Source organism: Myxocyprinus asiaticus, chromosome 30 (assembly GCF_019703515.2).
Source record: "Myxocyprinus asiaticus isolate MX2 ecotype Aquarium Trade chromosome 30, UBuf_Myxa_2, whole genome shotgun sequence".
Taxonomy (NCBI): Eukaryota; Metazoa; Chordata; class Actinopteri; order Cypriniformes; family Catostomidae; genus Myxocyprinus; species Myxocyprinus asiaticus.
The window spans coordinates 8,488,119-8,503,523 of NC_059373.1; the positions used below are offsets into that span (position 1 = coordinate 8,488,119).

At 39.5% G+C, this 15,405-nt stretch overlaps 2 protein-coding genes across 4 annotated transcripts in view; both read left to right on the top strand.

Annotated features, from left to right (window-relative positions):
• Positions 1 to 3,690: 3,690 nt before the first annotated feature.
• Positions 3,691 to 11,819, top strand: pygo2 (pygopus homolog 2 (Drosophila)). Of its 2 annotated transcripts, none has more exons than XM_051663696.1 (3): positions 3,691 to 3,782; positions 6,700 to 6,749; positions 7,531 to 11,819. In XM_051663696.1, exons 2-3 carry the CDS (start codon positions 6,708 to 6,710, stop codon positions 9,160 to 9,162), a joined length of 1,674 nt encoding a protein of 557 aa, XP_051519656.1. In that variant the 5' UTR covers positions 3,691 to 3,782; positions 6,700 to 6,707; the 3' UTR covers positions 9,163 to 11,819. The 2 variants fall into 2 exon arrangements, with proteins under 2 accessions (XP_051519656.1, XP_051519655.1); XM_051663695.1 differs by having other exon boundaries at positions 3,702 to 4,584.
• A 490-nt stretch (positions 11,820 to 12,309) lies between these two features.
• The window catches only part of LOC127420990 (cingulin-like), a 31,195-nt gene continuing 28,099 nt past the window's right edge, over positions 12,310 to 15,405 (top strand). For both annotated transcript variants that reach the window (XM_051663675.1, XM_051663676.1), the window contains exon 1: positions 12,310 to 12,431. The gene's annotated coding sequence lies outside the window, so the exon portion shown is untranslated. The remainder of the gene's footprint in view (positions 12,432 to 15,405) is intronic.

A 15,405-nucleotide genomic window follows, 5' to 3' on the forward strand; every position in this document is an offset into this window, starting at 1 on the left:
CATTTTGTGGTGCTTCAATGACACTTTCGTCTTACGTGTTGACACGCTTGCTCTTCAGGACTCGTACCCTGGTTCTTTGCATTGCAAGTGCAATGCTCGAACAAGCTTGTAAATATAGTTGGTTATGAAATGCAAACTTTAAAATGTATCGCCTTACAAACCATGCACTATATTAAAAGTGTTTTCATGTCATAAGATAGCATTGTGTGAGGAACAGTGCAAAATATTAGAATTTATGAACTGAAAGGGAATAAAAGTCATTGTTATTTTAGCGTCTCTAATGTTCATTTCACCAGGAAACTGCCGCAATACATAAAAAGAGCCACTTAAAAATATAATGTGAGTTTATGAGACCAGTTTGAAGATATTTAACCAACTAGAATCAAGCATTCCAGAGAGGTTTGTAACACATTTAAAGGGGCCATGACGTGCCTTTTTTATTATCTTCATATGTTCCTTGCGGTTCACTTGTAAGACACGATCAATTTCTACCCTCATTCTGACCCTCCAGCAGAAACGCTCGGTTTTGGTGCTGCTTCTCTTTTGACTTGAAAGTAAATGCCCACTGTTGTGATTGGCTCTCTGCTCTTGACTGACTTGCTCTCTCGTCGCCATCTCACTGCTCACTGCTGCTGGACGGGGCTACGGAAGTGATAAGGTAAAGTAGGCATTGATGTGATTTTGTGGAGGCGGTCAGATGCAAATGTCAACCACAGTGTGGAAGAAGTAGAGAATGAGTCGTTTTGGCAGCTTGGTTTCAACAATTGCTCTTTTTGCAGTGAGGAGGAAGTTTTGAGTTCTGAAATTTACAGTATGTTTTATAGTACAATGACTATGTTAATATGTTATAGGATCAAGGAAAATTTTATTTCTCATGTCATGGCCCCTTTAAATAACATCCCACACACATTGAATATTCCCACAACCAAAATGGAATGTTCAGACAATGTTTTTAGAACATGAATTTGTTAGTAGTTTATTATAACAGTTTGATGGAAAGGGGAGTTTGAGTTACCGTAGGCCTTTTCAACTACACTTTCCAAGTGTTTACTTTATTCTTCATAGTTGACCTCTCTCTTTCTCTCTCTCTCTCTCTCTCACTGCTTGTGGTGGATGGCTCTGTTCTTAAATTGGATCACGGCAGGCGTCACAAGAGACTGCTTATCAGACTCCGCTATCACAATGATGAAGTAAGAAAGGTAAAAAGAGAGGGATCTTTGCATGCAGACCGAAAGGAGGGGGCGGGGCTGGTGTCAATTCACCCCTTTTTTTCCTGCACGTTAAGTGTCTTTAATACCAGTGAAATGATACCAAGGCAACACTTGCCCGTTTTAGCAGCGTGATTCCCTTCGGCTATCATGTATTGCTGCTATTCTACCCTTAACCTTGCGGGCCGTATAGACTTGTGTACATTTGATCTGCAAACAGTCATTAACCCCATCGCCTTCATCACCCCTTCACCTAACCTTAACTGTGATCTTAACCTACCTATGACAGCATGACTAGATTAACAATTAATCTGGATTTAAGGCAATGCAGACAGTAACTGAATCCTGTGGCTAAAATTAACACTAATGGTTCCTGAAGGGGGCCTGAGAAGGCAGAAATGATTCATGATGAGTGCCAGGGAAAGATGCAAAGATGATTCTACAACTAATGATCAAAGGCGGAAGAGAGCAAAGGTCAATCGATGACAGCTTCATCATACACCTGTAGACATAGATTGGATCTTGACATTGCATTGTGTGAGTTAGGATGTCTCTCATCATTGAAAGAACTGACAATGAAATTATGTAGACAGAAAGGTGTGAAAATGTATTTTGATCAATGAAATGAAAATAGTGAAATGAAATTTGTAGTTTGAAAAATGGAGCTGATAGCAAAAGAATTCCACATAATTTTTCTACAGAAAAAGAAATGAAAACTCTGACATAGACCTTAGACATTATTCGCTTTCAGTATCAGACAACAGGCCTGAAACTGTAAATTTAGAATCATATATCTTTCTTAGCAGTCTAATACACCATAAAAATAATAACAAAATAGACAAACAAATAAATACATAAATACCATTTCAATTCATGTTTTCAGTCAACTTAACCATTGTGAAATTATGCAGATTATCACTAAGTCTAGTTACTTTTAGTTTACCAGACATTCTAGGTTCGTGGATAATGCACAACTAAGATTTAATTACAAGTGTGCCTAATTAAAGTGCTAATTTTAAAACAATGTGAAAGCAGCCCCCAATCAGGCAAGGCAGATGGGTTGAGAGTACTCAGTACATCAACTGACCACAATGACTGAACAATTAGTATGATTGTTCAGTTACTTTTAAAGCTGAAACCCCTAATGTGGCATTTTCAGTTGTAGTTCTTTTTTATAACCACTAGAGGTCGCCAGAAGGGACATCGTCGCACTTTACAATCATCTTTTTCTTACGAGTTGGTGTTGGTGTGTATCGTGTAAACTCAACCACAAGAGGGCAGCAGAGATAACGAATCAATATTGTTTTTACCCGTTTTCTGATATGCAGAGAAGATGCGTTCTAATGATGATCTTAAATGGGCACTCAATTAAAAAGTTGTACTTCTAAAGAAATGAATAGTGATTTTGTATAAAAATCATGAGCATTCGCATGAGATAAAGACTACTGTCATATCAGTAACCTCCCAAAAGCTGTTTTATTTTACAAGGAGAGGGTCTTCTCATGGGGGCTGCCATATTAGAATCACATGACCAGCCGAATACTTCCCTAAACTAAATCTCAGTAACCGCCCTGTTATTAACCATTTGTGGCTAAATATGTTATTACTACAATTCTTTAGTTTGGGATTTGAGTTTGGAGAGGATCTTGGTTGAGTTTAATGGGATAACATATTGATGCAGTGATAGAAGTTGTACTCACTCAGGCTTCTTCACATCTAGTCCTACATCTGAGTATTCAACAGCATATATTTTCATTACAAGAGGGCAAACGCCCTGTCCTTGCATTTCACAAAATTAAACTTGGCAAAGTAATTATTTTGAGCTCATTCACTTACAGATGAAGAATAACTGAATGAATGTAGGCCTTCTAAAAGCAGCTTTAACTAACAGCAAGAAAAGACCAACGCCGATTTTACTCTGAACGAAACGTCTGAAAAATAAAAAAGACAGATAATGGAAGAAAAATACTCGTAGTAATTGCCAAAATCACGAAACAGACTTAAAACTACAACTCCACTAATGCAACTCACTTAGAAACTACAGGCATTTGGACGCGTCCATAGCCGGGTTGGGGAATCAAAAAACGTTTCTTTAAAAACTGTAAGAGTAATTTAATTTCCTAAAACACATAGAAAACACACCATTTTATAATCAATTTCTTCTTATTAAAATTAACAGTTTAAGTAATAATTAAAGTTAAACTAACAGCAGAATTTTCGAGATAGAATTTTCCCCCTGCCTTAAAACCAATGGTGGTCTGATCACGAAGAGTCCACAAGTCTGATACACGGGGGGCGTTAAGAAATATTTCGACCAATTACATAAACACGGGCGAACATTAAACATATTTAACGTTCTTAAATTGTATCATATTTTTATTTATTAGGATAGAATTGCAAATATCTCTGGAAAAACAAAACAATTGGTAATAATGACATGTTGTTATTAACCTGACCTCCCCTATTGTCCACACATGCCCTGAGCGAGTCGACTACGGCTGTCCCTCTTTGTCCGGCAACGAGTAGGCCGCAATTAACATGGCCAATTTCGCGTTTGGGGATTAAAATTAAATCGTAAGTCTATTTGACATTGATTGTTTGTCATATGAGGGTTGACATCCATGTCTTGATGCAACAGTCAGGTGTATATGAATGAGCTGTGTGAGCAATGCTTCACATTATGTACCTTGCTTGCTGAGGGCTAAACGGCTAACGGTAGCTTGCTCGCGAATTCAAATCACGTTTGAATTAAAATTTGTGATGAATTCGCGCGTAACGCGTGATTTACAATCACATTACACATTCGGATCGATCGCGGTTTAAAAATGGGGACACGTGCTTGGTGTGTTTGCTTTAAATGTCATTTAGATAGGTATCCAGGTAGATACACATCTGTATGTGATCACATTGCAGGCAGGCAGATGTGCAATCACACCTAGTCAAATCATAATCATTTATAATAACTTTAATATTGCATTCCCTGCTCTATCAGCGGCTGGTTTGCGTGCTTGCAAAAATCTCTCGTTTATTAACTCATTGTTTTCAGTTGTGACGCTTTTCCAGATAGTATTATTATTTGGGATCTCATGCATCTAATGGATGCTACAGCTGACTCAAAACCTTCATGTATCCTTTAGACATGTTGCAGAATATTAGATACCTGACCTCATTGGCCTATTGGAACAGGTTCAGTTTTATTTAAGCATTTTCACGTGCAATTCATACCTGGGGCGGCGGGGTTGGTGCTCGTTGGACCCGAGGAGGTATACGTCAATTACACACATTTCTTTAAATGAACGGTGACATGGCACCGCACCGACAGTCATATTAATGGCGGGACAACAGGCGGGACAGAGTCAAGGAAAACGAGGCAAAGGTAGGAAACTGTCAATCAGCGCATCTCTGTGTCCGAGCAGGATTCCACACATCTCTGGCTGCAAAATCTCCCTTTTCCCTGTCCGCACATGGCTGAATGTACGGTGGCCTTGTTTTTCGTGGGGTTCTGTCTTTTTGGGTAGTTTTATGTCAACCTCGCATCACTTGTCTTTTCACTTGAGTGTTGGTTTGTTTTTTATACACTGCAACTCCTGTCCAACTTGTGTTTTACCCTAACGCAAGCCTCACACCTGGATTTTAGGGTTTGGGATCTCTGATTGCATCCCCAGTTTCTGGACATATTACTATTTCCTATGGGGTTAATATTGGGAATTTAGATGCCAACTTTAATAAAGGATTAGTACACTCCAAATGAAAATTGTCATCATTTACCCACCTCTATGTTGTTCCAAACTAGTGTGTTACTCTATGGTCTCCCCTGGCCCCCCCTCTAGCTCCGCCCCTGCTACATAGATGTATAAAGATAATTAGAATGGATCTGGAATAGTTAGTTTGGAAATTAAATCTATTTGCATCAGTGCACCAATAATGTAATGTATTTGGCAATATATAATTGACTCAAATCTGCTGTCAGTCTGTTTCAAAGTAAAAGGGATATGTCACCCTGAAATAAAAATTCTCTCCTCAAATTGTCACCCTCATGCCATCCCAGATGTGTATGACTTTCTTCTGCAGCACACAATTTTTAGAAGAATATCTCAACTTTATAGGTTCATACAATGCAAGAGGATGGTGGCCAGAACTTTGAAGTTCCAAAAAGCTGGTGGCGTAAAAGTAAATATTAAAGTAAATATGGATCTGTTTCTCACCTACACATATCTTATTGCTTCTGAGGATATATATTTAACCACTGGAGTCGTATCCACCTTTTTCCTATGTCCCTTGATGCTTAGCGAGAAATATGGGCATTACTTCCGTTGTCAAGTAAACAAAGCTGTTGTTGCAGCATACGTCCCGTTCATTCTTTCGTTGCGGTGTTGGGATTTTGAGGAGAGCATGTATGAATTTGAGAACATACATCAGTCACTATATCAGTATGTTACTGAACGATTATAAACTGAAAGAAGTCATCAAGGCAATGAAAGCGCTTACAAAATCGGCACGCTGTTTCTCCCAGATACAGTTGAGATTTAATCTAAGCACAAAAACAACATTTTGAGCAAAATTATCGGTTGTTTTAGTGGAGTACCTGTGTTAGTTCAGCTTCAGATGTGTGTGCTTGTCATCTTGTCACCCTGCATGTTCAAATCAGACAGACACGCTGAGGAAGAGCCGTGACGTTCTCATCCTTGGGTATGTAATCGCTTTTTCAAGTTTTCCAATTGGATGGTTATTTTCTTTTAAATCCGCACGCAAGTTTAAACTTTTGTTTGGCGGGTGATGACAGGTGATTGATGAATTTGGGACGCATCAGGACAGCATTTTAAACCTCAAATGCGATGTGTTTTTGTGACCCAATCGCAAAACATTTTGCAACCCGTTTATAACTATATTTAGCGCTGACCATTTGCAATCGGATCATCCAAAACGCATCTTATTACCAGCTGTGAACAGGGTCTAAAATGACTGCAGTCAGAGCTAGGGAATGTTGTAGAACGACTTCTGGTGGAAGTCCCACCCACATTGTTTTCCCCAGTGAGAAAAAAGTTGGATAGATTACTTTTATGCTGCCTTTTAAGCTTCATAGTTCTGGCCACCATTCACTTGCACTGAATGGACCAAGAGAGCTGAGATATTTTTCTAAAAATCTTTATGTTCTTTAGAAAGAAAGTCATACACATCTGGGATGGCATAAGTGTGAGTAAATGATGAGAGAATTTTCATTTTTGGGTGAACTATCTCTTTAAAATCAGGGATTGGTTTTGACAGAATGTAAGTAAAGGGAAAGATGATGATCTCAATCTGATTAGATGACACACAACCAGCACAACAACACTAAGACAAGTAATTAAAATTGTGCACAGTTTTAATAGGGCACAGAAGTTCATAACAAAATGTTTTACACAAATGTGGTTTTACTTAAAATACTATTTCCCCCCTTCTCTTTCCATTCCTGTCATTTCCCATCTTCCATTCCATTTCTCTCTCTACATAGGTTCCCAGATGAAGAGCCCAGAGAAAAAGAAGAGAAAATCCAACTCTCAGGTAAATTTCTGAATTGAGTAGTTCACCCAAGTATGAAACTACTGTCATAATTTTCTCACTCTTGTGTTGTTTCAAACTAGGGCTGTGCTAAAAAAAAATCATACATATATATACTTAATACTTTTTTCACAATATTGCATCAATACTTAATCAACACTTATATTTGTGTATTCACATTATATCCAGTAGTTCAATAATGAAGAAGCAGGTCATCTAAATAAGCACAAACTCTGAGACCGCCGTTTCTTAGAGCGGTCAGAACTGCTTCTGTTCATTGAAACATGTATCACGATATGTATCATATTGCGAGGTGGCTGGCAATACCTAGCCATATTTCAAACCAGTATGACTTATTGTCTTCCATTCCAGCAGATGATAGATGTTAGGCAAAATTTTAGTCTTGGTCACCATTCACTTTTATTGTATGATAAAAGTATGGTAAAAAGTTAATGTTAACTGAGATACTAACATACTGGCTAACATCTCTTTTTTTTTTTTATACCAAGGGAGAAAGAAGCCATAATCTCATTTTATTTTTCCTATGGAACACAAAATGAGAATTTTGAAAAATGTTTTCCATGTAATAACAGAATTTTTGCAGTGAACTTATCTATTTTTTTAATGCTTCTCAATAGACACTTTGTTTGAAGTCTTTATTTGTTGTAACAGTTGCAAAGTCTTTAAGTGGAGTGGTCTCTGTACTCACTAAATATCTGCTTAAACTAATGCACTCGGTGTCAAAGTAATAACCTTTTCTTTCACTCATTGTATTTCCTCATAGGGGGCAGCGTTCTCCCACCTCTCTGAGTTTGCTCCCCCTCCCACTCCTATGGTGGATCACCTGGTGGCCTCTAACCCTTTTGATGATGACTTTGGTCCGCCATTGCGGCCTGGTGGAGGAGGTGGTCCAGGTGGTGCCTCATTCCTGCCTAGCCCAGGGGCAGGCGGAGGAGGCTATGGCGGGCCCGGCCGAATGGGAGGAGGTATGGGATTCATGGGTGGGCCTGGAGGACCTGGAGGTGGCCAACCTGGCCGAAGACCACCATTTGGTCCCCCGACACCAAACGCTGGACCACACCACCCACTTGGATTTGGAGGCATGCCTGGCTTTGGAGGTGGAGGAGGCGGAGGAGGTGGTGGAGGAGGTTTTCCACCTGGAGGGCCATCCCAGTTTAACATGCCACCCAATTTCAGCCCTCCCATGCACCCTGGGCAGGGCTTCAACCCGATGCTGTCTCCTGGAGGAATGGGTGGTGGTCCAGGAGGCGGAGGAGGTCCGCCTCACCCGCGGTTTGGGATGCATCAACAACAGCCTCCACATGGGCAGGGGGGCCATCCCTTCAACAGCCCACCTTTACCTGGGGGCCCTGGCCCTCGTGGGCCCCCGCATGGCCCCATGAACCCTATGGGAGGTATGGGAGGAGGAATGAACATGATGGGAATGGGTGGTCCAGGTGGAGGTGGTAATATGGTGGGCGGACACCCAGGTATGCCTCCACAAGGACAGTTCCCTCCTGCACAAGATGGTCCATACCCTGGATCAAGTCCCCCTGTAGGCGAAGAGGGAAAGAACTTTGGTGGTCCAGGTGGTGGTCCACCCATCCCCTCTCAACAGCAACCAACCAACCTTAATCCCTCTGGTCCTCCATCCAACAACGCAACCCCTGGTCCATCCCCAGCCCCTGGACCTCCACAGCCTGGAGGAGGTTTCCAAAGTCATCCAGATGTCCCACAACCCAACCCCAACACACCAGGGCAACCCCAGTCGGCTCCTCCACCCCTCAATCCCAACTCTTCCCCAACGGGCCCTCTTAATGGTCCACAGCCCCAACAAACGCCAACCAATCAGCATCCTGCACCCAACTCTACTGGTGGCCCTGGCCCCAACACTCCATCCAATCAGCAGCAACCAACACCACCAAACTCTACCCCAGGATCTGGACCATACAGCCAGCAAAACAATGCTCCAGGAGGGTCAATGTCAAACCAGCCGCCCAATTCCAACCAGAACAACCTTAACAACAGCAGTGGCGGCAACACTCCAGGTAGTAACCCCAATCCAACATCCAATTCCAACTCCACACCGAACACCCAGTCCCCACTTCCCAGTGGGCCTGCTCCGCCATCTGCTGGCCCAGGCTCCGGTCCCCCAAAGCTTGGTGGAGGTATGGTTTTCCCCTGTGGCCTCTGCATGTCAGAAGTTCACGATGACCAAGAGGCCATCTTATGTGAGGCATCATGCCAACGCTGGTTCCATAGAGACTGCACAGGCCTAACGGAGCCAGCATATGGCCTGCTAACCAGAGAGAGTGCTGCTGTGTGGGCCTGCGACTTCTGCCTCAAAACAAAAGAGATTCAAGCGGTTTATGTGCGCCAGGGACTGGGACAGCTTGTGGCTGCCAATGATGGCTGAGGGACTGTTATTAAGAGAAGGGGAAGTGTATTTCTTGGTGCTCAAGGGTTGTGTTTCACAGTAAGAAATGGCAAAATTGAAATGGAACTGAAAAATAAGACTGAGAACCAGACCTCATTAGCACTTTTAGGCCCCCTGTTTCTAAATAAAGTCCAAAAACCAGATGTGGAGAACTTTAAAATCTTTGTATATAGTATACCATGGCACACTTTCAAACTTTCAGGTTTATTCCGTTTTGAGATGCACTCACTGGTCTTCATTTGTCACAAAAATGTGGAGAATTGGATTAGTTATTTGATTCTGGCCACAATGAAAAGGCTATGATTATCGTATTCAATACATATGTACGAGAATTGATGCTTTTGTGTGATATACCCTAAATCAGCCCCCAAAGAGCTGTCCAACCTTGTTTTTTCTGTTTCAAACTCCAACTTGTTGATCTGCAAAGCACTGATGCCAACTGCTACCTCAATTTGACAAAAGTCTGGCAAAGAACGCTTTGGCATTAACTAATGTAATGGCAAGAGTCTGTAGTCACCACATGACCTCTCCTCTCAGTGATCTCTGTTTTAGTATATCCAAAGGTAACTGGCAGCATCCTGCACCTTTGACTGACAAAAGGCAAATAAAGGCATGTAGATAATGAACATTCACTATGTCCATTGTGGAATACTGGTGAGATCTTCAAAAGACAGAAATTAGGGTCTTGTGATTATTGGTCAATAAAACTCTTGATTGTTTTTCTTCATGTACAGCTACTCACTGTTTTTTCACACAAAAGTGGACATTGGTGGATGATGGCGTAGCGAATAGTGATAATCCATAACTGTATCAGTGTATGTATGTAGTCTTTGGATTGCATGTGAGCCAATGCAGTACTTCATCTGTTTTAAATTGTTACTTTCTGATGTTCCGATTAGGCCTCATCCTGGGCTATGAAGTAGACCAAATTACAGACTAAATCGGATGTTGTCGCAGAGTAAGATTTTTGCCATTTTTTTTCTATTTTTGATTTCTACATTTCTGTCTAAGGTTGCCTTTTCTTATTTGTTATTTTGAATGTACTTGTGTGTATGCTGTTCTGTGTGCTTGCTCTGGTGCCCTCTATTGGCCAGCATTGAGTAGTAATATGGGGGTGTTCGGGGCTCAGGCTCATACTGAAAGAAGTAAACTTAATTGTTTTTTTTTTTTACGAGTGTCTGTTTTTGTGACCTTTTCATTCTATTAAATTTGACATTTGACCACCCTTTAAACCAGGCTATGAAATTTTAGACATCATAGAATAAATTTTATAAGTCATTAATTTTGAACAGTTAATGATATAGGGAATGTTAAAAAATGATAAAGGTATGCTAAATTATTTAAAAACATCTTTCAATTATAATTGGTATTGCTTCTTTTTTCAGATTAACATTTTTATTGGTTGATTCTCAAACATAACACAGAACAAAGCAAAATATACATGCACAGAGTCAACCATTATCCCCCTTAACCACTATTAATTCCCTATTCCCCTCCCAGTCCCCAACCCCCAACAAACATTCCCGTGGTCCAAGCCTGAGTATATACATATAAACACGAACAGAGAATAAAAAAGTTTCTCTCCACATGGCCTTCACCGTAAGCCTTCAAGAAAGGTCATGTATTTAACCTATTTCTTACCATATGCATCAAATCTGCCAAGCTGTTTGTATGATATCTTTTCGAATGCCGCCACCCTGCTCAATTCGGTGAACCATTCTTGACATGAGGGAGTGCCAATTGACTTCCATCCTCTTAAGAATTATAGTTTGGACCCAGCTTTTTGTATATTTGTCACCTACTTTAATAACCTCCCCATCACCCAATATACATAGTCCGGGGCAGAATTAAATTTGAGTATCTAAAACCTCACAGATAAAATTCTGGACATTCAACCAGAGTTCTTGAATCTTGGCGCAGAACCACAGAGCACGGGCTATGTCTCCATCCTCTAAGAAGGTAAAGTGTGTCTTTTAAACCAAGACTAAACAATCTAGGGGGTGTCTAATAGAAACTATGCAAAATCTTAAACTGAATACGGTGTACCCTTGCACCTCTAGACATAGTTTTAAAAATGTTTTACATTTTTTTCCAATTCCCCATCCTTTAATACCAAGTTCAAATCTCTTTCCCATAACCTCTTAAAAGCTGTTTAGACATCATAGAATAACTCCAATAACCAAGACTCTGAATCAACGAGGAATAATACACTGAAGCTTCATACCCCTTTCCAAAGGCTGTGAGCACCATACAGAACTGCCTTAAGCGCCTCCCATGCCACGCCCACAGAGGACACTAAGGATCAATTGGCCTCCACATAAACATTAACTTCTGTCTTTAACATTTGTTGAAATGTTCCCAATTGAGCAATCAGTAGCAAATGGAAAAAGTGACTTGTATATATAAAATAAATCTACTGTAGAGTAAATCTTTTGAACTGATTAAAAAAAAGGTGTAGTCCCTCCCAGATGAATTCAGAAGTCTCCAAATATCTGTAAGACCAAGATTTTTACACATCTTTTTTTATTATTTATTTATTTATTTTTTTTTAATTTATTTTATTTATTTATTTTAGCGCAAGAACGCGTTCGGTCTGAACAGCTCTTTTTCTGGGAATTCTAAGTTTCTGTTGTTGTTGTTTTTATTTATTTATTTATTTATTTATTTTCATTGAATTTTATTTGAATAAACTGGTAAATAAGAAAACGAATCTCTCTATAAAAACCTTTATTGATAAACGCTATAACTAACATTTTAAGTTTACAAATGTTAAGTTATAATTGCACTTTCTTAAACAAATAAACTATTTGTTATCACTTTAGAAGCCTATAAAACATTTATAATAAAATTTTCCATTCACAAATAAATTGCTGTCTTAGTTTGAGTATTTTTGTTTTAAAACACGTTTTAAAACAGCGCTATAGCTATACAATGCAATCGAGTTTCTTTAAACTGGGTCCTGAATTATTCGTTTGAGATTGACGTTGGATTCCGGCCAATGACCTGTTCCCATCGCACGGCCTTGGAACAACTCTCCGGCCAATCAGCGCTCGGGAGGGGCGGGCCAATGACGCACAGGCAACAGGTTGCTTCGGAGAAGAAGAAAAAAATAAAAAAGCACTGACAGTTTTGCATGACGGTCCAACCTCGATGTTAACGAGGAATTTCTTATTTAGTCAAAACCTAGAGAGACATTCATTGACTTTGTGCTTGGTGTAACTCCCGGGAAAACAGGTTTCGGAAATCAGGTAAGCAAAAAGAATGCCATTGGTTACTCAGCCGTGTGTTTTTGTCGTTGTTGCTGTTTGTGTCCAGCCTTTGGTTTCTTATAATACATAATCATGGCTTCACATTTACACCTGTGTTCTGCTGAGCGAAGCAGAGAAACACCTGTTGCTTTGTGTCCAATGGCTGAATGACAATAGAGAAGATGCCCTGATCCAGGTTGGCATCTCTCTCTCCTCAATAATATAATAAAGTCATTATGTCTCCAGAATCTGCTTTGATCTTGCCGCTTGGAAAAAAGATCTGGCTTTCTCTTTAAATAATAGGAGCGATCAGCATGTGGCAGGTTATGATACCTAGGCTATATAACTTATGCAAAGTTGCTTTTTTTAAAAAAATAACCCATTTGAAGGAAACATGGTTTCGGTCTCATTAGCTTTTGTATCGATATTTTTAATGAATCCAATCGAACACAGTTGATGGATACGTAGTTTAAACAGACTTTATTGTAACGTAAATTAAACTTTATCTCCGTGTATTAAAATAAACACTCATTTGGTTTCGACCCCACCGATACTGACTAACTCTCTGGATGGGTGTGACGCAATTTAAACATGGAATCTCGTGGCTGGAAGTAAAGGTTTTATTCTACACCTGCTTCCCAAGACACCAAAATCATGTGTAAATAGTGAAACTAAAGGAGAACGAGAGCTCCTCTAAAAGGTGTGTTTCTCAGTTGAACGTGTAATTTAATATAAAGCTCTTGGTTATTTCCTACACTGTCTAATTAGAACAAGCTGGACATCAGCTCAAGCATTCTCCTGTGAGATAATCCAGAGAGTTTTACTTATTATTTTAGTATAAATATGCTCTTCCATTTCCAAACTACCATAACAAAATGTATTCTTTTCACAGTACCCTTACAAAAAAGTACTGCGACAGCACCATGGTACACTAATAGTTATCAAATGGTAATGCTTTCGTACTTTGAAATCACTGTGCTACTAGATAGTCATGCATATACCATGGTATTCATTTGGTACAGCAAGGTACTTCAAAGAATACCCTGGCGCTACCATTCACTCAAAAAAAAAAAAAAAAAAAAAAAAAAGAACATCAGTTTTACTCAATCCTTCTGTGTTCATATTACTCAAAAATCCCAGTTAACCAATGGAACTTAAATTAACTAAGTTGAATCAACTCTAAAAAACAAAAAACAAACAAAAAAAGTCTTGTCAGCTGTACTTAATCCATTTGTGTTGGGACAACATGAATATTTTTTGATTGCTAAACTGAAACTGGGCAGAGAATTTCTAGTTCCCAGCATGCTTTGTATGGGACTCGACAGGGAGCGTGAATGTGAAAATTAAGTGTCTTTTGTGTGTCTTTGTGCAAGATGAATAAAGGGGAGAGTGTTTAATGTTTTGTTATTTTGAGATTTAGAAACATTTTCTATTGTAGTTTTGGGGGTTACCATGGTAAAGGGTGGAGTTTGAGCCTTGTTTGAGGACCAATACATTTTGAATAGGCCTTTTCTACATATTGCTTTATCCATTGAGCAATTGCTGTGCTAGCCGTAGCATAGTGATCAAGGTACACTCAGTAGTGCTGCCCACCAGCATGTATTTTATTCGTTCAGCATGTAACATTTCCTGTTCTAGCTAGAATATTAAAAAAAAATGTAAGAGTTTTCATGTGTTATTTTGAGATGTTACATTTTGTTGGGTTTACTTGAGTCAGTTCGGTTCTGTCTACTTGAAGTATTTAAGTTTAAATTACATGGTAATTTTAATTCAAGAAAGCTCATTTAAAACATGTGAAACCACTGTCCATGATTGAACTAAGTTTAGCCAAACAGTTATATTTCCAAAAGACAATTTATTGCGATTTTAAAAAAAAGTAAAAAAAAAAAAAAAAAAAAAACAACAAAAAAAAAAACATGATATTGTGATGGTACAACTTAAACACAGTAGTACCATTGTACTTTTTGGTATTTTTAGTCAATAGTATAATTAGTCAGTGTAACAGGTTTCAATGGAAAGGAGGAGGCGGGACCTGGATGAAGCATCAATATAATGTTTTTAATAGACTTAAACACAAAGACACACAAACGTATACGCATACAGAGCAACTCTCCCGAACTGCCGCATCTCGTTGCACTTATCCCTCTCCTCGGCTGATTAGCCCGATTGGGGGCTGGGCATGCGTAGTCACAGCCCAGCCCCGCCCTCCTCCTTGTCAAGTCAATATTTAGTTAATATATGGGCTGAAAACTGTATTAAACAGCTGTTTTCTCCACACTTGCATCAGCCAAGAAAACAACAGGATTAAAGGGAGCACTTTCAAACACAAGCATACCCTAAGGGTATCAGTACCTTCAAAGAGAGTGCAACATAAGCCAGACAAATTAGTTTTTGGTTTTTGTAACAAAATTCTGTCAATCCAAACCAAAACACTCAAGTGAGTGTGCCTTAGACACACTCTATGAAATATGTTATTGGCTATGGTTATTGTTATTGGTACAAAGTTATTACCAGTGACTTTGTTGATTAGTTATACATTTGTTTTGCGAAGCCTTTCTATCAAACTAATTGGAGAAGTTAAGTTACACCCAGTTATCTCGCATTTGCACTCGGTGTGGACAAAATTGTCCAGAGTGTTTAATTTGGACATTTATTTAAATGTTTCCTCGAGCATTTGGTTGAACCCCAAATTATATATTCCAAATTAATAAATCCCCTTTCTGCTGGTCAGAGTGGATTGGGAGGGGGGTTACTACACTCGGTGATCTGTATGAGAGTGGAGTGGTTGAGATCCTTTGAAAATTTGGTGTAACATTTTGGGATTCCCAGATTTTAGTTCTGTAGGTATTTAAAGCTGCGCCACCTGCTCTGTACTATTTTTGGGAGTAGCATACACCCCCTTAAAGCGGCAGATACTCTGGGAGAAGTGATTACTGCTTTTGGAAAAGGTCATGAAGCATCAGTGTATTACTCC